The sequence below is a fragment of the Sebastes fasciatus genome, chromosome 13 (assembly GCF_043250625.1).
Source record: "Sebastes fasciatus isolate fSebFas1 chromosome 13, fSebFas1.pri, whole genome shotgun sequence".
In the NCBI taxonomy this organism is placed as follows: domain Eukaryota; kingdom Metazoa; phylum Chordata; class Actinopteri; order Perciformes; family Sebastidae; genus Sebastes; species Sebastes fasciatus.
The window spans coordinates 31,199,501-31,220,266 of record NC_133807.1 but is presented as its reverse complement, the minus strand read 5'-3'; the positions used below and the strand labels follow the sequence as shown (position 1 = coordinate 31,220,266).

Here is a 20,766-nt window from a genome sequence, read left to right as displayed (position 1 = left end):
ATGCCTGTATTTGGAAACACTAATCTTTGATATTAGAATATTGTGTTATGAGGCTGTCAATGGAAACAATGGTATGATTATATAGAGGGATAGTGCAATGATCGTTTGTAATTCAAGATGCGTTTTGCAGAATAGCTGCACTGCTTTCCTGTAAATAAATCCTGCACATATCTGCCGACCGTCATCAACTGTAGGTAACACACTCTTGATAAGTACCTCATACAACCCCACTTCAAAACTCCCAAACTATCCCTTTAATGTTATCACAATTACTGGTGTTACTGTTAATGTACATATTATAATAACGATACCTATATACAGTTTAACTGAGCATTTTAATGTAGTGTCGCTGTTCCTTAAGGACTGTACTGCCAATTATATAAATAGAACTCAAGTAATAAAATTATTTAAATTATCGAAAGGACACAGAACTTAGGATGGTTGATTTTTAATGTCACCACGCCAAGAAAATAAAAAATATTATTGAAGTATTGACAGTTTGTCTGGATTTGTGTTCTTTTCCTACTTGCTGGGGAAAACCATCAAAGGGCCAAGCGTCACAGTTCCACACGACGTGATATCTGAAAAATCTAAATGGTCATAGGAGAAGCATTTAGCTGGGACTTTAGCACAGAAATACCACAGGTTTACACTAGTTATGAAACTATATATAAAGCATACCTTTAGCGAGCCGACGTCTCAGATTGGGAGAACTTTTGTCACAGGTGCTGTCACAACATCGACACACATCGCTCCCATCCACATTCATCCATCTGATGAGAAAGTTATACAGAATTATTCATAAAATCTTTATAATTTGATTGTCAGCTTTAATATACTTGCAGTAGACATAATGTAGTCGCGGTTTGGCATAACATTTCATTCCCAGACTCGTAGTTCAGTTTCTCTGCAGTTTCTCCATGTTTGCTTTCATAGTTTTAATTATTAAGAGAAATTATGACTTATTCGGGTATAAAAAGTCTCAACTTGTTGTGTTAAATGTGTCTAAATTTGCAGTGCAGACTAAGATGTACACTGTAGTGTTTTAAGATTTTAAATTAAACAATGATTAAGGTTAGAGGGAATTAGAGAATTAATTAATTTGAGGGCATTTACATCAAAATCCATTGAGAAATTGTTGCCCTTTTTTTATACATATGCCCCATGGGTAATGTTAACACCCTCAAAAACACTCTAAAGCTCAAAATAAGCCTATTAACTTCACACACTTTAAATCCTAAATGTCTGAGTACAAACAATGAAAAACACATCACAGGACGACAGATGTTTTAGACTTTAGTATACTGACGCCTGAATAGTTCAGTCTGGATTAAACTGAATTATAAATAAATGTTTCTAAACCTAAACCACTTAAACTTTCCAAACCTGTAGAAAAGTTTTTTTATAATAAATTAAGGAGCTACAATACTGTGCTGGAAAAATACAAACATGCTGCACATTCCTAAGGTCATGACAGGTGACACTCATTGCCCTTAAAGCCTATTTCTGTTTCGGTGTTGCATACGTAGTCAACAAACTTGTAGCGCCTATTTGAGGACAAGTAACCCTAAAAAGGACAGAAGTGTCAGTCAGACAAACAATGTGAGATATACGACTGAGCATGCACGCAAGGGTATAAATGTCACGAAACGGAGAGACTCGGGGCTCTCAGCCCTGAACATTTATGTTGATGGTCGTTTGCCCACTTGCAAGTGCTTATTAAACCTTTAAAAGACTCGATTTTCGAGTTCTTCTTTACAGAAATTGCCTCCACAAATACACAAAATAAAAATCACCTTGAATGTACATAATTGCAGGCTTTGTTGACGGAGCTGCTCGTCCACAGTTCAGAGGTTGCTTTCAGCTGGCAAGTGATAAATATCTAAAAAAAAAAAGAAAAAAAAGAGGAGACCACAGAAATGTCATGATACAACCCCAGAGCATTTTTAAAAATGTTTTAAATCATGCAGTTTATAAAAGTGTCTCACTGAGTTCCTTGAGTCCTGGTGAAACAGGAAAGCATCGAGCTGCAGTCGAAGAGAAGAAGCCCTCGTTCTGGGTTTGAACAGTGCGTTTGATCCTTCCTCTTTTGCGTCAGCAAGGCACCTGGGAAAAGTAATTTTCAGTCAAAAGCCAACTTGTGGTTTCAGACTATACACTGAGCTACTCTTACCCGTGGTTTTCAATGAAGTAGTATCTAGGGACTGATGCTGCGTCGGGTGACAGAGTGGCGACACAGCTGTCGACGAAGAGTCGTCTTTGTCCTGAATCAGGACCAGAGTACGATGCCTCGAGGTGCAGGAGGTCTCCAGTGTAGAAGACTCTGGACAACATCTCTCTCGTCCAGTCATCTACACGTAGACACGGACATCACTGCATGCACACTTATCAAGAAAAACAAGTTAAAGAGTCCACACATACCTGTCATCAGCTTTAGAGAGAAAGCAGCTGTTGCAGGAGTAGAGAGGGCCGGAGGCGACCACTGAGCGTTATTACTGCTCACAAGGTGTGTCCTGTCCCAGGAAATTAAAGGATAGTTTGGGTGTTTTGAAGTCGGGTTTTATGAGGTACTTATCCAGAGTCAGTGTGTTAGCTACAGTAGATGATGGTCGGCAGTTTGGAGAAGCAGACAGGAGTTACCGCACAGAAGCAAAGCAATGTACTGCTGTGGACGGGGCCGGCAGCAAAACGTATTTTAGTCACCTAAAAGAAACGGCCACCTAAAAAATACAATATTTTTTCCGGTTTAGCGTGAGACAGTTATAGGCCTACAGTCAGGGAACTGTAATCTATGCTTTTGCCAAGGCAACCAGACTTGAAAAAAACAGTAATTTTACTTTCTCGCAGATCACGAGAGTTGCTGCTTTAGCACAAACAAACGTTGACCCACACTAAAAGATTTTTCAAATCTTAACAGATGTTGAAAATGTGAGAGCCCACACATAACGACATATGTTAAATTTAACAGTTTTATTCCTATAGTGTGTGGAGAGCACCGATATGGCCAAAACAGCACACCACACACTACAGATTCATTCATCAACGACAAGAAAAAAATGGAAATCTTGCAAAATCTCTCGTGCTCAAACGTGACTTTAGTGAAAACAAACATGGTGGACAATGGGCAGGAAGGATTAGCAAGTTTTTGCTCTACTTTGTACTGAAAATTCACAAAGAATGGATGGATGAAGTCATGGAGACACGTTTAATAAACACTTGTATTGTTGCCACAAATCAACAAGTTGGTCGTCCATTTCTGAGCTCCATCTTACTTTATTTTTGACGTTTAGCATTAGCCGCAGCGGCGGTGGTTGTCCTTCCTTCTTCAGTCAGCTTGGTTCTCAGTTGGATATCGTTCTTTCCTACGTGACTGCTTCATCGTCTGTCCTCGGGGTTCCCCGCACACAACAGGATATCCCATCATCAACATTGAACATGTTTAATATTTACTGTTTGAGATCGATGCGGCCACGATGGACTTCTGAGCTGATCAGGGGATGTAAAAAACACTCTTAACATACCTCACAGCACAGGAACATCTGGCAAGATAATCTTTAGAACCATCAAAATGACGGGGCTTTCCTGACGATTGGTCGGGAAGGAGGAATCGGGCCCAAAACCGTCATGATTCTTTGAGGAAAAATTTTTCAATGGAGTCTGGCGGCTTTGGCGAGAGAACGACTTCAGTTCCCCATCGGAAAGGGCTGTCTGGTGGTAAGGTGCAACGCTGAAAATATTCTTAATATAGCGTACACTTAAATCGCTATTCATTTTTTTAGGTGGGCCTTTCTTTCAGGCGCTAAATATGTTTTGCTGCCGGCCCCGTCCACATTACTTAGCTTCCGTGCGGTAACTCCTGTCTGCTTCTCCAAACGGGGCGTGTGCCGAATCTCACCTTTTATAGTGACAGGAAACAGGAGCGACAGCACGGGTCACCCTTATAATGCCATGGTAACTGGCAGCTGGTGAGATTATCAGCTTGTTTGAGTAGATCACAAAGTCCTCAGATATCTAGAGATGAATATAAAAAAAAAAAAAAAAAAAAATCACATTAAAATCTTCTGAAAAACAGCAAGTCAAAACTCAAACAGCCACAGATATATCCATCATCATCGTCTGTCCATCATCAACAACTTACAGTTAATTTGGAGCCACAGTCTTGCAGTCCAGCTTCAATGACATATTCATGGTTACCAGCAGCAACAGCTCGGCACCGACTGCTCTGCGAATGCTCGACTTCACCTAAAAAAAGCTCCCCAGGTGACAAGATGCGTCTGTTGTTATACAGGTCAGCCTTTACCACAATAACCATGGACGCTTCGGTGCATCGTACACGGACCGGGGATCCGTCGTTGAATCGTGGTCCGCTGATGTTTTCTGCATCAGTTTTTAAAATGGCAGATTTATATTCCCTTCCTTCAGCATCGATCATGGGTCCGTCTTTCAAAGCTCGAATGGCGTCTGTAACACCGAAAGCAAATGATAGGAGCAGCAGTGCCAGAGAGGCTGAGCGACCTGCGATCTGCATCGTGCTCTTTTCTCACAACAACACAGCAAAGCCTCAATACAGTCAGTAAAGACAAGCAGGCTAATGGGAACTTAAGGAAATCCAGTTATACTGTATGTTAAACAAGATGCAGAAGGTTCAAACACTCAATGTCCAACATTTCCCAGTTCAGACCAATCACATCACATGGAGACGGCAGCTGGAAGCAATTACCAATTAACTGAGAATTAAAGCTGCAGTCACGCTGAGATACACGCCTGTGATTGGCCCACAAACCAGCCAATGGTGCGGCCAGAAACTTCTCATAGGGGCTGCGGTCGAAAAGAAAAGTGAAATGACCCGGATGTATCTGAGTGGTAGCCACGATAAGAGCTGTTTGAATCCTCTAAATGTTAAGCAAAGGTGCTTCAATGCTTCCTTTATTATCTCCTTTAGCAGAGGATGCACTGGAGCATCCTTTACCAAGGGAACGGAGAGAATGCTGTCCCACAATTCCTTGCAACTTTTAAAGTGACACTATTCTGCCGTTACAAAAACAAAAGATATGCCTATCTTGCATATTATTTTCCAACAAGTCATGTAGATAAAGATGAGTGGACAGTGACGACCATTCTGTTTCACTTTATTTCTATTTATTTATTTTGAATATAAATAAATATTATGCCCGAAAAGGAGTAGGAAGAAATATACATTCAATGGCTCTAGTACTTCCCCATAACTCAATATTTATCATATAAACGCTTGTGGTAGCCTGTAGGTTATTCCTTTTTTATTTTAATTCCAACCTTGGTAATGAAGTGATATTTTTCATCGGTTGTCCACGCTAGGTCAGATAATCCTTTATTATATGTTGAGGACCTGTGGTATCGCTCGTTCAGACACCGCGGGTGAAGCAGTCTGTCACTGAAAGAGATATTTAAGAAATGCACAGGGGAGGAAAGCAGCGCCTTTTGTAGTCCATCTTCAGAACATTGTAGTTTTACCACTTCACTAAAACCCGTCCGATCATAATTACGGAGCTTATAGTGCAAGTGTAGTGTAAGATTCTCTTAAGTCCTTCTGAATTCTCCTTCACATCTTTCCTTGCCCTCATGACGTTTTCTATCGAGGTCAAGGAAAAGTGGTTAGGAAAAGACATTAGGCGTAATTAGATGTCATTTTTGACCGCAGCCCAGCTCTAGAGACGACCTTTCACGTTACCTGAAGGCCACCGTATATTCTCTACAAGCTTGTCTTTACAAGGGTGAACAGAGGGGTATTACAAATCTGGAACCTCACCGCTAGATGCCACTAAATCTTCCACATAGGTCCTTTAAACATCAATGTTTTTCCCAAGATTTAAAGATCTAGTCAGTAACTTTGAGCAATTATACGTTATTTTTATGGTCACTATATCCCTGACATGGTGCCATGTCCTCCTAATGGCATTTGCATGATTTCACAGCACCTCATCTCAGGATACAGTGACAGTTTAAAATAACTTTATCATGTTTGCGCAAAGTTGCCGACTGCAGTTTTAATAATAATTTAATGTTTTTGGAACCGACTAATTTTCTTCCAGGTGTGAGCTGCTGCAGGAAAAAGGTAAGCATTAACAGCACAACATTTAAATAAAAAGAAAGCAAAGAAATAGTTTTAGTAGTTTATCTTTTTGGTTCATTTTTATCTGGAAGGTCAGATTGTGTTGCATTTGACGGTTTGGTCACATCCACCATTAACTGAGCAGTCGGGTTGACGTCGTCGAGGGCCGCCGTGCTGTTTTTGTCGAGCACCACCGCTGCCTTCGATTTCAAGCTGAGCTCAGGAGAAACCTTTTCTAGAGGTGCAGAAACTTTCTCAGCATCTCCATCTGCAATTAGATAAACAAGTTTGTTTTTTTAATTTGCATCCCAAAGTTCCATTTAAAAAAATGCTTCACATTTTTACCTTTTAGATCTGTTCCACTTTTGACATCTTTATTCTGCTTAGAAGAAAAAGTCAGACCCTCCATGTGGTCTAGTGTAGATGGTGAACCAGGAAGCGGTCCCTTCTTGTGATCTAGAAATACAATTAATAGCATTAAGATCTTTTTGCTGAGCAGAAAATGCTTAATGGACAAAATAGGAGCCTAAAAAAAAAGGCTCTAAATTAGCAGAGATAATCTTCTAATGATTTAAACTCTTACCAATTCTGTCTTTAACTCCACTTCTCCACCGGCTGCCGTACAGTGAAGGTCTGATTTTATTGAGAACAGGAGGAAGCTCTTCATCAGGTATAGGCCCACTCTTCTGCCTGGCTGGCAAGACCATCATCGGACCCACCCTCGCCTCCTGTTCCCACACTAACATATAAACAAGCACGATACATCGTTAGAGTTGCAGGTCCAAAACCACGTATGAAGCCGGACATTAATGTTGAATAATGATTTGCTCATCATGGAAACATCTGCAGCCAAGACCCCCATTATATAATAAGTTTCTATAAGAAGCCGAACCTGTGTTGGTCCTCAGTCCGCTTCTCCACAAGGGTTCAGGTTCATCTGGTTTCCCAAACCCACGAGGCCCAACCTTATCAGGGCTGCTGGGCTTACTACGGGTTTGGTCAGCTTCATTTTGGCTTTGACAATACCCACATAAGTAGTCATTGCCGTCAGCTGACCTCCATCTGAAAAGCAATGAAAACATTCAGCACACATTTCCAAGTTTACTGTGACACATTTCATACTGGATCTCTCACTTGCCTTCCATTTACAAAAGTGCACGCCTTATCTGGTGCCTCTGCATCATTTACTGGTACAGCATGCAGGTGACATGTGATGTAGAGCTGTAAAAAACAACAACAAACAAAAGTAAAACAAAGTACTGTGTATGTAATCATGACGTAAGTAGAGCCTCACCTCTCCTCTCTCCTCATTATGAAACCTAAAGGCGTCGATGACCAAGCGGAGCTTGTCATCTTGTGTCCTGGAGAAGTGGGACGTAGAACCTGGAAGCTTGGAGTCACCCAAGCACCTATATAAAGAAAACAAAAAAGCTTGTGTTGGTAATCATCTTCAAAAACATTTCTGGTTATATTTGTTGAAAATCTCTTTACATCCCAACATCCAATAAATCAAATGCCTGCCCAGCTGATTTGACCATTAAATAGGTGTTATCAGTTGCTATAAGCCCCATAGATGTGGGTCATTAGGGGCCTACTGCACCTGCTACGTTGTGAAAGTGAAAGTAAAGAATGTAAACACGTTCTAACCTGTTGTAAAACTGTATGAAACATCACTTTTTGAACACAAACAAAAACGCTTCTTTAGGTTTAGGCAACAAAACTACAACTTCTTTAGGTTTGGTCATTTTTTAATTCCAGCGTACTCTTGCTAGTTTCTCAAGATTACCAACCCCTAGCTTTAAGAGTACTCCGCCGATTTAGTGTTGCACTTCTATAACATTGTCACTCGCAATGGACAGCAAGACTACATTACCCACAATGCAACTTGACCACCAACAGTTTGGGCAAAGAACGTATACTGCCAAGAAGTGAAAGTCAATTGTTCATTCCATTGCAACATCAGCGCCCAGCAGCAAAGCTATGATTCCGCCATTTTGGACTGAAAACAAAAAAATAAATAAATAAAACGGCCGCCTAAAAGTAAAACAAAATTACTTCTAATCTATTGTCATATTCTACTGAAATGGCCTATGTTGAATAATAATATTATAAATATAATAAGTGTTTTCAGTCCAAAATGGCAGCGTCTTTGCTTCCATTTTCTTTGTTTTGGGTTGGAAATTCAGGCGAGTTATGCTAGTAGCGGCTAATCTGCCCTTCAATGCCAAAATGCAGTTAAATGTCATTGAGTTAATCCAACTTGTTTTACTATATAAAAATGGTAAAAACCAAACTAGTTTCAGCTAGCTAGAGTGTAATACTTGAGACGATTTCAGACCTCAAACGGCGCCACTAAAGGCGTTACACAATGCAGCAATACTTTGACCTGTAAACAAACTAAGATGTCCAACCGTGTTTCCACTTTATCATCATCAAGTTGCAGCCTTCCAAGTGTTTAAAGGGCTTACCCATTTTCAACAAAGACATATCTGGGAACAGAGTAGATGTCTGGTTGAAGTGTAGCCACACAGCTGCTCACAAACACTCGGAGCCCCATGTGATGTCCGACTCTGACCGAGGCTTCCATGCCGATGGGCTCACCGAGGTAAAACACGTTAGCGCTTCTTTCATGTTGCCAGTCATCTGCACAAAAGTAGAAAAAGTAGTTAAGTGCAAAATAAACAAAACAAAAACATGAGAAATGAAAGAAACCCACTCGTCATAATTCTCAAGCCAAACTCTAAAGTTTCCACTGCAGCTTGGGTGGACATGAAGGGGATCCAGGTAGGCGAGAGGGAAGAACTGGATAAACTGTACTTCCTAAGAAACAGAAAAAACAACATTTTAAAAAGTGAGACAGTCCAGAGATCTTTAACCCCCTCTGAGACCCGCGATCCTGACTGACTTTACTGTCTTTCAGAGGCTCTAGTAGGTTCAGTAGGGCTAGAGTGATGCTACAGATATCATGAAACTAGAAAACCTAAGCCATCCATACCTACGAAGTCCTGCTACCATCGAGAAGGAGGTTAAATAACGCTCCAAAGTTATGCTAAATTTTAGCGAGGAAAAACTGGCATGGCCATTTTCAAAAGGGGTCCCTTGACCTCTGACCTCAAGATATGTGGATGAAAATGGGTTCTATGGGTACCCACGAGTCTCCCCTTTACAGACATGCCCACTTTATGATAATCACATGCAGTTTTATGCATGCAGTCTAAATGGGTTATTTTTCCCTATTCTAAAATGGTGTGTTGTGTGGTATATTTCTGCATTCTGGGGTCCCTAAACAGTCTTGAATTACATAAATTGGGTTTCACTGTAAAGCTGAGACTCTTGTGGATCCAATGAGCCCAACTGTATTCATGTGTGATGTTGTTAGTCCCCATAGGAGACATTTCATTGTAGTAAGACTTTTTTTTAAACTTGACCTCGCTGTATAAAATGACCTGTGGTGACCTCTAGGATAATCACAGACTCATGAAACTTTACAGCCACAAACTAGAGACCTAGAGCATTCAGAAGATGGATGGCTTTCCTAGCTAGATTGACAATAAGGGGGTTTCTGAGCAATTTACAAAACAGAGGTGCTTGCCATTTAATCGCCGAAAAATGCAATTTTTGCAGAAATGTCAAAGGTTTTTGATCCCAAATCACAGCATGACTTTTTCTATGGTGTTCCTCCAGGTCTTGGTGTCTTAATGTGGTATTTTTGAGGGATTATTGATCATTTTTATCAATTCTCAAGTGGTAAAAAATGGTTAAATTTAGCATCAAATCTGTGTAACAAATGGTATCAACCCAAAAATTGATGCAAAAACTTATGAGACATAATAGAGCATGAGGATGAACATCATATACTTCTATCATGTTTTAAACCCTTATACACTTTCACAATTCAGTTTAAATAATGAATTACAAGAACAACTATTGTGGATCTCAGAGGGGTTAAAAGTTGAGCTTTAAAAGACAGACCTTTCGTAGTGACACTCGATTGGAATTACAGCCTCATCCATTCGAACCACCCCGCCTGGAGAGGCCTCAGGAGAGTAGATGAGGAGGTTTGTGTAGACCAGAGAGTCTTCAGTCATCTGTGGAGAGTAGATATGCTTAGAACTAGAAGTTATAATGTATAATATTAAGTGTATGAATTGCAGTAAATATACGGTTACCCAGTGTTTGGTGCCGCAGTCCACGAGTCCAACAATGATTCTGTACTCATCTCCTGCAGACGCTGTAGCTCCACAGTAATCACTGTGCTCCACTCCGAGGCGTAGCTCATCAACATTAACAGGAGCTCCAACTCCAAACATGTCAGCTTTGATAACAATCTCCACCGAGTCCGAATGGCAGGTGACTCCGACGGTATTCACCTGCTCTCGTTCCTCAGCTGGAGCCTTCTGTTGCTCAGGGTGTTGAAAGCTCCCTGTGAACTGAGGCCTTTGAAATAAGGCATGCTGTGCATAATCTTTGGGTGGAAAAGCAAAAGATGACCCAACACAGAGTCCAACAAGGAGGTTAACCCAAAAACACAAGAACTCCATGTCACTGAAACACACCAGACTGGTTCAGAAAGCAAACACTCCTCCTGTCTGACCCACTATAGGCAGCACACCACTTATCAAACGTCTGTCAGCCTCATCAGAGTAGCACCGCACACCTGAGTCCAATCATCCACTAATCAGCTTATAATTGGTTACACTCCCTCTGAGACTCAAGACAAAAGTCTCATTTATATCACATCAAGGGGGATGTCACCAGTATATGTTAAAAAAATCACTCATACTTGCTTCATTTCTTGTTTCTGTGGAAGTTTTAATTCAATGTAAAACAATGTAATGCAATACAGATATGCAGCTCAAACATAAAGAAAAAGATGCTTCCACACAATTTACATGAAAGAACATCTAAAACTAAATTAAGACACTTTATAAAAATATAAATCAGTGATCAATTTGCTATTCTGTTCTTTACAAGTTCCATTTTGGCATGAACATGTCTAACAAAAGTGTTTTTCACAAGCAAATTTTTGCACTGTCTAAAAATTAAAAAACTAATACAAAATAAAAATTTCATACTATAGTGTATCAAAAAAACTCATAGTATATTATGTAAAAAAATCATTGTACAATGTGTCGAAAAAAAGGCATAGTATAGTATATCACAAAAAATGTTATGAAATAATCATAATGTAATACATCTTAAAAGGTTTTTCAACATACTATACTGTGACTTTTTTTTCCTTTTTTCGACATACTATACTATGACTTTTTCATTTGAAGTTAGCCCTCAAAACTCAGTGTTGCATAAGGACTGAACTCACAACCTCCAGTATTCCAACCAGTTATCGACCATACTGAGCAATCTGACCAAATACTCTGATGTAATGTTTCCTTTTCTATTTGACTTCTCTGTTTGAAGTTAGTCCTCAAAACTCAGTGTGTCACATAAGGATCGAACTCACAACCTCCAGTAATCCAACCAGTTATCTACCACCGTGAGCTATTTCACAAGACGTTATATGGCATGATAACAAAAGAGTACAAAAAAAGTCATAGTATGTCCAAAAAAGTGATAAAAAAGTCATAGTACACCTTTTTCAACAGACTATATTATGAATTTTTTATCACTTTTTTCATCATACTATACTATGACTTTTTTTCATGAAATTTTTCGACATGACTTTTTTTCATGAAACTTTTTGACATATTATACTATGACTTTTTTTCATGAAATTGTTCGACATACCATACTAGGACTTTTTCTATGAAATTTTTCATCATGACTTTTTTTTATGAAATTTTTCGACATGACTTTTTTCATGAAATTTTTCAACATGACTTTTTTTCATGAAATTTTTCAACATGACTTTTTTTCATGAAATTTTTCAACATGACTTTTTTTCATGAAATTTTTCAACATGACTTTTTTTCATGAAATTTTTCGACATATCATACTATGACTTTTTTAATGACATTTTTCAACATGACTTTTTTCATGAAATTTTTCAACATGACTTTTTTTCATGAAATTTTTCAACATGACTTTTTTTAATGAAATTTTTCAACATGACTTTTTTTTATGAAATTTTTCGACATGACTTTTTTAATGAAATTTTTCAACATGACTTTTTTCATGAAATTTTTCAACATGACTTTTTTTCATGAAATTTTTCAACATGACTTTTTTTCATGAAATTTTTCAACATGACTTTTTTTCATGACATTTTTCAACATGACTTTTTTTCATGACATTTTTCAACATGACTTTTTTTCATGAAATTTTTCAACATGACTTTTTTTCATGACATTTTTCAACATGACTTTTTTTCATGACATTTTTCAACATGACTTTTTTTCATGAAATTTTTCAACATGACTTTTTTTCATGAAATTTTTCAACATGACTTTTTTTCATGAAATTTTTCGACATGACTTTTTTTCATGAAACTTTTTGACATATTATACTATGACTTTTTTTCATGAAATTGTTCGACATACCATACTAGGACTTTTTCTATGAAATTTTTCATCATGACTTTTTTTTATGAAATTTTTCGACATGACTTTTTTCATGAAATTTTTCAACATGACTTTTTTTCATGAAATTTTTCAACATGACTTTTTTTCATGAAATTTTTCAACATGACTTTTTTTCATGAAATTTTTCAACATGACTTTTTTTCATGAAATTTTTCGACATATCATACTATGACTTTTTTAATGAAATTTTTCAACATGACTTTTTTCATGAAATTTTTCAACATGACTTTTTTTCATGAAATTTTTCAACATGACTTTTTTTAATGAAATTTTTCAACATGACTTTTTTTTATGAAATTTTTCGACATGACTTTTTTAATGAAATTTTTCAACATGACTTTTTTCATGAAATTTTTCAACATGACTTTTTTTCATGAAATTTTTCAACATGACTTTTTTTCATGAAATTTTTCAACATGACTTTTTTTCATGACATTTTTCAACATGACTTTTTTTCATGACATTTTTCAACATGACTTTTTTTCATGAAATTTTTCAACATGACTTTTTTTCATGACATTTTTCAACATGACTTTTTTTCATGACATTTTTCAACATGACTTTTTTTCATGAAATTTTTCAACATGACTTTTTTCATGAAATTTTTCAACATGACTTTTTTTCATGAAATTTTTCAACATGACTTTTTTTCATGAAATTTTTCAACATGACTTTTTTTCATGAAACTTTTTGACATATTATACTATGACTTTTTTTCATGAAATTGTTCGACATACCATACTAGGACTTTTTCTATGAAATTTTTCATCATGACTTTTTTTTATGAAATTTTTCGACATGACTTTTTTCATGAAATTTTTCAACATGACTTTTTTTCATGAAATTTTTCAACATGACTTTTTTTCATGAAATTTTTCAACATGACTTTTTTTCATGAAATTTTTCAACATGACTTTTTTTCATGAAATTTTTCGACATATCATACTATGACTTTTTTAATGACATTTTTCAACATGACTTTTTTCATGAAATTTTTCAACATGACTTTTTTTCATGAAATTTTTCAACATGACTTTTTTTAATGAAATTTTTCAACATGACTTTTTTTTATGAAATTTTTCGACATGACTTTTTTAATGAAATTTTTCAACATGACTTTTTTCATGAAATTTTTCAACATGACTTTTTTTCATGAAATTTTTCAACATGACTTTTTTTCATGAAATTTTTCAACATGACTTTTTTTCATGACATTTTTCAACATGACTTTTTTTCATGACATTTTTCAACATGACTTTTTTTCATGAAATTTTTCAACATGACTTTTTTTCATGACATTTTTCAACATGACTTTTTTTCATGACATTTTTCAACATGACTTTTTTTCATGAAATTTTTCAACATGACTTTTTTTCATGAAATTTTTCAACATGACTTTTTTTCATGAAATTTTTCGACATGACTTTTTTTCATGAAACTTTTTGACATATTATACTATGACTTTTTTTCATGAAATTGTTCGACATACCATACTAGGACTTTTTCTATGAAATTTTTCATCATGACTTTTTTTTATGAAATTTTTCGACATGACTTTTTTCATGAAATTTTTCAACATGACTTTTTTTCATGAAATTTTTCAACATGACTTTTTTTCATGAAATTTTTCAACATGACTTTTTTTCATGAAATTTTTCAACATGACTTTTTTTCATGAAATTTTTCGACATATCATACTATGACTTTTTTAATGAAATTTTTCAACATGACTTTTTTCATGAAATTTTTCAACATGACTTTTTTTCATGAAATTTTTCAACATGACTTTTTTTAATGAAATTTTTCAACATGACTTTTTTTTATGAAATTTTTCGACATGACTTTTTTAATGAAATTTTTCAACATGACTTTTTTCATGAAATTTTTCAACATGACTTTTTTTCATGAAATTTTTCAACATGACTTTTTTTCATGAAATTTTTCAACATGACTTTTTTTCATGACATTTTTCAACATGACTTTTTTTCATGACATTTTTCAACATGACTTTTTTTCATGAAATTTTTCAACATGACTTTTTTTCATGACATTTTTCAACATGACTTTTTTTCATGACATTTTTCAACATGACTTTTTTTCATGAAATTTTTCAACATGACTTTTTTCATGAAATTTTTCAACATGACTTTTTTTCATGAAATTTTTCAACATGACTTTTTTTCATGAAATTTTTCAACATGACTTTTTTTCATGAAATTTTTCAACATGACTTTTTTCATGAAATTTTTCAACATGACTTTTTTTCATGAAATTTTTCGACATACCATACTATGACTTTTTTTTCATGAAATTTTTTTGAAATACTATACTATGACTTTTTTTTCATGCCATAAAAATGTCATATAAAATCACAGTATAGTATGTCACAAAAAAGTCATTTTTATGGTATATCGTACCATGACTTTTTAGGACATTTTGGATGCACCCCCTTTATACATAAGTGGCTGAATGTTTTAAAGTCTGATGCTTATCATCCCGAGTCTGAGAAATATTTAAAATTCAGTTCTCAATGTCTACAAGACATTCAACGGCAGTTCTTGCTTTGACGTCCTCTTCCTGCTTTGAGGTGAAGAACAATAAAAAAGTGAGGCTGTCCACAGAGTCTCTCGAGACACTGAAGGAAATAGGAGGAGTACAATATGACTTAGCTTTTGTATATCTTAGTGCCTTTATAACCGAAACGGCCATGAAGACGAGCTTGGCATGCATTCTCATTTTCATTCAGCTCTTTGAAGGTAAGAGATTTTTCACATTTTACTTAATACTTACAAAAAACTGTAACATTAAGTTTTTTTTCTCCACCCTACTACAGTGTTATCTGATTTTATTTACTGGGAAGTAAATCAGACCACAGTTGTGTGGCTTTGGTTACAGCCATGCTCGCTGCTACAGCGGTGCTTAGAGCTAAATGCAAACATGCTGATGACAACATGCTGATGTTAAACAGGTATAATGTTGACCATGTTCACCATCATAGTTTAGCATGTCAACATGTTAATATTAGCTAATTAGCACTAAACATCGTAGTATTTAAATTGAATTATTGTTTTGATTCTTCACTAAACAATCAGTTTTGCTAGTATTCAGGTATAAACCAAAGCATTGGAAATAGAAATTTGGCTATGGTGGTCACATTGTCGGCTTTATGAAAAGTTAAATGTTGACTTTGACCCTATTTTCCCATGTCTTTGTGTCCAAGTGTCTAATGGGGACAGCTCTTTTTGAAATTGGTCCATTATTGTGGGAGAATGCTGCAGCCACTAGCTGCAGAAAAAAGGTTTAATTTCTCTGTAGGGTCCTTTACATAATGTTGTCAGACACCTTTAATAACAATCTGAACCATGGACCCCTTGGGCCCCCTACAGGGCCTACTTTACAGCCCTGTCTCACTTTATTTTAAAGGTTGTGAATCACTGTATCCCCTCAAATGCCCCTATATTACAACATGGTAAAAAAGACAATCATTCCCGTCCACCCCGTGCACGTCTAGACTGGAGGGTGTCAGTATTTTTTTTACTCTACAGATTGTCTCTCATTTTAATCTGGTCAGCAGCTGTCTGCTCGGCTCCGTCTCAGCTGAGTCTCACGTAACCGCAACCTGAACTGAAGCCTTTATTTAGGCTTCTACGTCTATTTTTTTTTCAACAATACGTGCGTAAAGTTGTAGTTTTGTTGCCTAGATGTAAAAAAGTTGTAGATTTATTGCCTTAACCTAAAGAAGTTGTAGTTTTTGTTGTCTAAACCGAGAGAAGTTGTAGTTTTTATGCCTAAACCTAAATAAGTTGTAGTTTTGCTGCCTAAACCTAAAGAAGTTGTAGTTTTTGTTGCCTAAACTTAAAGAAGTTGTAGCTTTGTTGCTTAAACCTAAAGAAGTTGTAGTTTTGCCTAAACCTAAAGAAGCCTTTTTGTTTGTGCTCAAAATGTTAGAACGTGTTGCTTGTTTTATAGTTTCACTTTTACAACGTGGTAGGTGTAGTAGGCCCCTAATGAACCACATCTATGGTGCTTAGTGACTGATAACACCTATTTAATGGCCTGATAACAGTCGAATCAGGTGGGTGGATTGATCGACCTTGTCATCCACAGCTATCCTGCTAGCATGACTAAAGACGGGCATTAACTGTGTATTTGTGTCCTCCAGCCTCTGCAGAGTTGATCTTTAGGCAGCTGACAGAGAGCCAGTCACTGGAGCTCTCCTGCTCCCCTCAGAGGAGGCACAGCAGCCTGATGGGCCTCCACCTGTACCACCGCAGCGCCCACAGCCAGACCACCCTGCTGTCCATGGCCGAGGGCGACGAGCCGAGGGTCGACTCCGAACACAGGGGGCGTCTGCAGCTCTACGGAGGTCTGGGCTCCTTGCAGGTTAACGTGACCATATCCCATTTACAGCTCAGTGACGCTGGACTCTACATGTGGGAGCTTAGATACAGAAAGGAGAATAGCTCTGATCGGACCATCCTCAGTGCTCAGAAGGTTTTCTTGTTGGTTGAAGGGACAGGTATGTGGTTCAAACACCTCACAATACACTCTGCTGCAGTTAAACCCTAAAAGTGCAGATTGTAACGTGTGTTGGTGTGTGTTTGTGTTGCAGGGAGGTCATGCCAGTGCTCTCCCAGTTACCCTCCTCTGCTCTTCAGCATCTTTACAGTGGCGGCGTTTCTTCTGCTCACACTCAGCTGGCTGGCCGTAGAGAAATGTGTGAGTATTTACACTTCAACTGACATTTCACTGAGCAGGATGCAGATTTAACTCAATGAGTTATTTCTGAAGGTTGCTGTATTGTAAAGCAACAATGTGTTGTGACACACAGAGGCCCTATTCTAATCCGGCCCCTACACCTTCCTACTCCGTGACGGAGTGAACTACATCTGTAGTCACACTCACAGCTCACTGCAGCTCCTTCTTTAAAGTGGAGGGTATAAATACAGCGGGACGAACTTCCCTCTTTCCGGCAAGGAAATAAATAAATATTAGAATCAGAAATACTATATTGATCCCCGGGGGGAAACGGAGTTACAGTTTGGATTGATGGATGGAATGATGGATGGATGGATGGATGGATAGAAATCATGAGAAAATATAAATAAGAACTATATATAACAGTGCAAATAATAATGCTGAAAAATAGGATATATGCAAATAATATAAATGCATGCATTTATAAAAATGCAAGAATAGTGTAAATAAATATTATTTTAAATGTACCAGATTAAACCTGTAAACCAGATTATTGCAAAGCTGAATTAATGCATTAAATTATTACACTAAATCAGTATTGCACAGTTGAAGATATAATAAATTATGGGGTTATAGCTGCTGATAGGGGTAAACAATAATAAATATATGTTGAACGCTTCACAATCTAATGAACATGTCTACTGTTTTCTAAACTAGACAAGGGTATATTTGATCCTAAATACAATGTGTTTACTTTATGTTGTTGACATCTGTATGATAATAAAGTAGAATAAATAAAATCTTAGTTTGAGTGGTTTACAGTGAGTGTTTGAACCGGTAGTCGCACAGAACTGACATGACAAACACTAAACGGCGTTGCATGTCGTCAGTAAGGGCGGCTGGTTAAGTCGGCATTGATGCCGACCCGCTGTTGGAGGGTTTTATAACCCACTTCCACTCCCCGCTGACTGGTTTGGGATGGTACTAAATATGGCGGACCCTCCACACGAACGGAGTGGAATTTGGCCAGTGCGTCTTTTCTCCTCATCTCCCATAATGTTGCAGTATTTCTGACTGACGCACTAGCTGCTGTTAATCACAATTACAGTTACACAAGTGAGTCATATTAAGGTCAACACCAATTAATGTGTCAGCGTTAATAGAGGCCTGACAGACGTCTGTTTGACTGAGCTAGTTCTCAAGACAATTTATGAGGCCTGATAATTACTGCTGGGGTTGTTGGCGTATGACTCACAATAATCTGTGACATGCCAAAAGGCAAAGGGCAAAATCTCCACATCAATAAGAAATATCCAACAGAAGTAGACTTTCACCATCACTGGCTGACAGACATACAGTATGATATCTGACAACTGGAACAAGCTACGGACTCAAAAATGATCATCACGGTTAATTAAATCATCACTTTTTTTCACTTAATCTGTATATATATATATATATATATGCCTACTGGGTTGTAAAAGGGTTCATATTATTCGGCTATTGTGTGTTATTTTGCTGACCAACAAGTCTCAACTTGTGCTGTATATCTTAGCCTACTTTACCTCTACTATTACAGGGCTGCAAGACATCCAGCCCACACATTATTTTTCCTTTTTGTCATCTTTTGTTTTTCCCCTCGTCATTCATTTGAGAGTAAGTCATTAAGTTATGCAGCGCGGCTGAAGAATAGGAGGATAAATATTTCTATACCAAAAGAAAGGTTGAACCTGGAACACAGACAGTTTACAAGAGGGGCTGACAAATGATTATCTTTCTTTCTATTAATGTGTCTTTTCTCATCCGAAAGGAAAAAAGTTGCTGTTCTGCAGGAATAAAAAGTGGCATTACTCTTTCAAACATGCACAAAGATCGACTCATTTAATAAACATTTAAGTCATTTCTTGAGCAAAGACGCCAAAAATTCTCTGCTTCCAGCTTCTCAATTGTAAATACTTATGATAATTTTACTTTTTGAATGATTGTAATCCGAATATCTTTTAGTTTTTGGGTGTTTGCATGACGTTACCTTGGACTCTGGGATATGGTGATGGACATTTTATAGACTAAAATCGATTAATTGAGGTAACAATCGGCAGATTAACTGATTTAACACAGAAGTTAAAAGTAATAAATACATACTGGAACTTGAGGTCTTGAGCATAAAAGCAAATATTAAGTGCAGAAGCTTGCTAATATTGAATATAATCTGACATATGCATGACCCGAAATTTTTTTTCCATAAGCATAAATAATGTTTTATGTTGTAGGTGAAGGCGAGGCGTCATCACAGACCACAACCTTCAGCTCCTATCTATGAGGAAATGACCAGGAAGCAGCAGAGCGCCGGAGTCCCCCAAAATAACCCCGAGACCACCTCACACCTGGAGGAAGTCAACTTCCCCGTGTACGCTAACCCCAACTTCCGACAACCACAGGACAACTATTACGCCTGCCCCAGACAGCTCGCCGCCCTCAGGGTCTGACGTGAACTCTGGCACTCTGCACAACGCTGCAGCAAACGCCTCACAGGAAATGACACCGGCTCCACCGCAGATATATGAAACATGAGAGTGAGAGGTGAATTCTCGTTCAGGAAATAAAGAGCCACGTACATGAAACCTGCCTTGTCGGAGGTCTGCGCTCTCCGAGTGCACTTCTACTTCTGTAATAATATGTTATATTATTCTGTGTGTGTTTTTGTTTTGTCCTGTTCATGTGTGTTTGTGGACCCCAGGAAGAAAAGCTGCAGCAAGGCTGTAGCTAACGGGGATCTTAATAAACGAAACTAAACTAAACAAACACCAAATGGCACATTTTTAACAGCCAAGAAAAAAATGCTATTTTATTAATATTTGAAAGAAGCTCCATAGTTCATGAAAACATTTTGTTTCGGTGCATGTCATTTAACAATCACATTCTATGAGGAGAAAGAGATATACAGAGAGAAAAAAAAATAAAACATTACAAGCCACTGACTTTTCATTAAATCTCAGTACAGACATTTTTACTTAGTATTTCAAAAACAAAAAAAAAGAGAAATAAAAGCAGCCCTAATCCCGTACCCCCACCCCGCCCTCAAAAAAAAAAAAAAAAAAATCTAAACAACTGAGAAGAAACCCGTTGAGGGTGACAGGCTAGAATCCCACAGTGCTAAAGAGTGAGACGCTCATTGGTTTTAGGAATACACAGCATGGCGATGTAGCGCTAGGTCAATCTGAATCAGGGGAAGGAAGCTGGAGGCGGAGGGCTCTACATGAATCACCTCTCCACCCCCCCACCCACACCCCCTTAAAAAAACAAATAAAAACACATTGGATCCCAAAAACCCCTGCAATAGATCAGCCACGTAGAAGTAGGCCATAAAATCCCCATCTTCCAACCCTCCCCTCCCCCAAACACTTGTGCATAGTTTCATGATCCTTTACAACCAGCTCATGT

At 37.3% G+C, this 20,766-nt stretch overlaps 2 protein-coding genes across 2 annotated transcripts; one reads left to right on the top strand and one right to left on the bottom strand.

The window, feature by feature from the left end:
- Window positions 1-432: 432 nt before the first annotated feature.
- LOC141781560 (uncharacterized) lies at window positions 433-10,758 on the bottom strand. Its single transcript, XM_074657376.1, has 18 exons — window positions 10,258-10,758; window positions 10,061-10,176; window positions 8,805-8,908; window positions 8,557-8,731; window positions 7,383-7,497; window positions 7,227-7,309; window positions 6,981-7,150; window positions 6,672-6,827; window positions 6,434-6,544; window positions 6,157-6,356; window positions 4,139-4,534; window positions 3,896-4,011; window positions 2,422-2,513; window positions 2,174-2,351; window positions 1,989-2,106; window positions 1,797-1,882; window positions 682-773; window positions 433-581 (listed from the first exon to the last, which is right to left on the bottom strand). Exons 1-18 carry the CDS (start codon window positions 10,627-10,629, stop codon window positions 523-525), a joined length of 2,739 nt encoding a protein of 912 aa, XP_074513477.1. The 5' UTR covers window positions 10,630-10,758; the 3' UTR covers window positions 433-522.
- A 4,448-nt stretch (window positions 10,759-15,206) lies between these two features.
- LOC141781277 (uncharacterized) lies at window positions 15,207-20,635 on the top strand. Its single transcript, XM_074656904.1, has 4 exons — window positions 15,207-15,383; window positions 16,790-17,146; window positions 17,240-17,346; window positions 19,596-20,635. Exons 1-4 carry the CDS (start codon window positions 15,335-15,337, stop codon window positions 19,809-19,811), a joined length of 729 nt encoding a protein of 242 aa, XP_074513005.1. The 5' UTR covers window positions 15,207-15,334; the 3' UTR covers window positions 19,812-20,635.
- The last annotated feature ends 131 nt before the right edge of the window (window positions 20,636-20,766 follow it).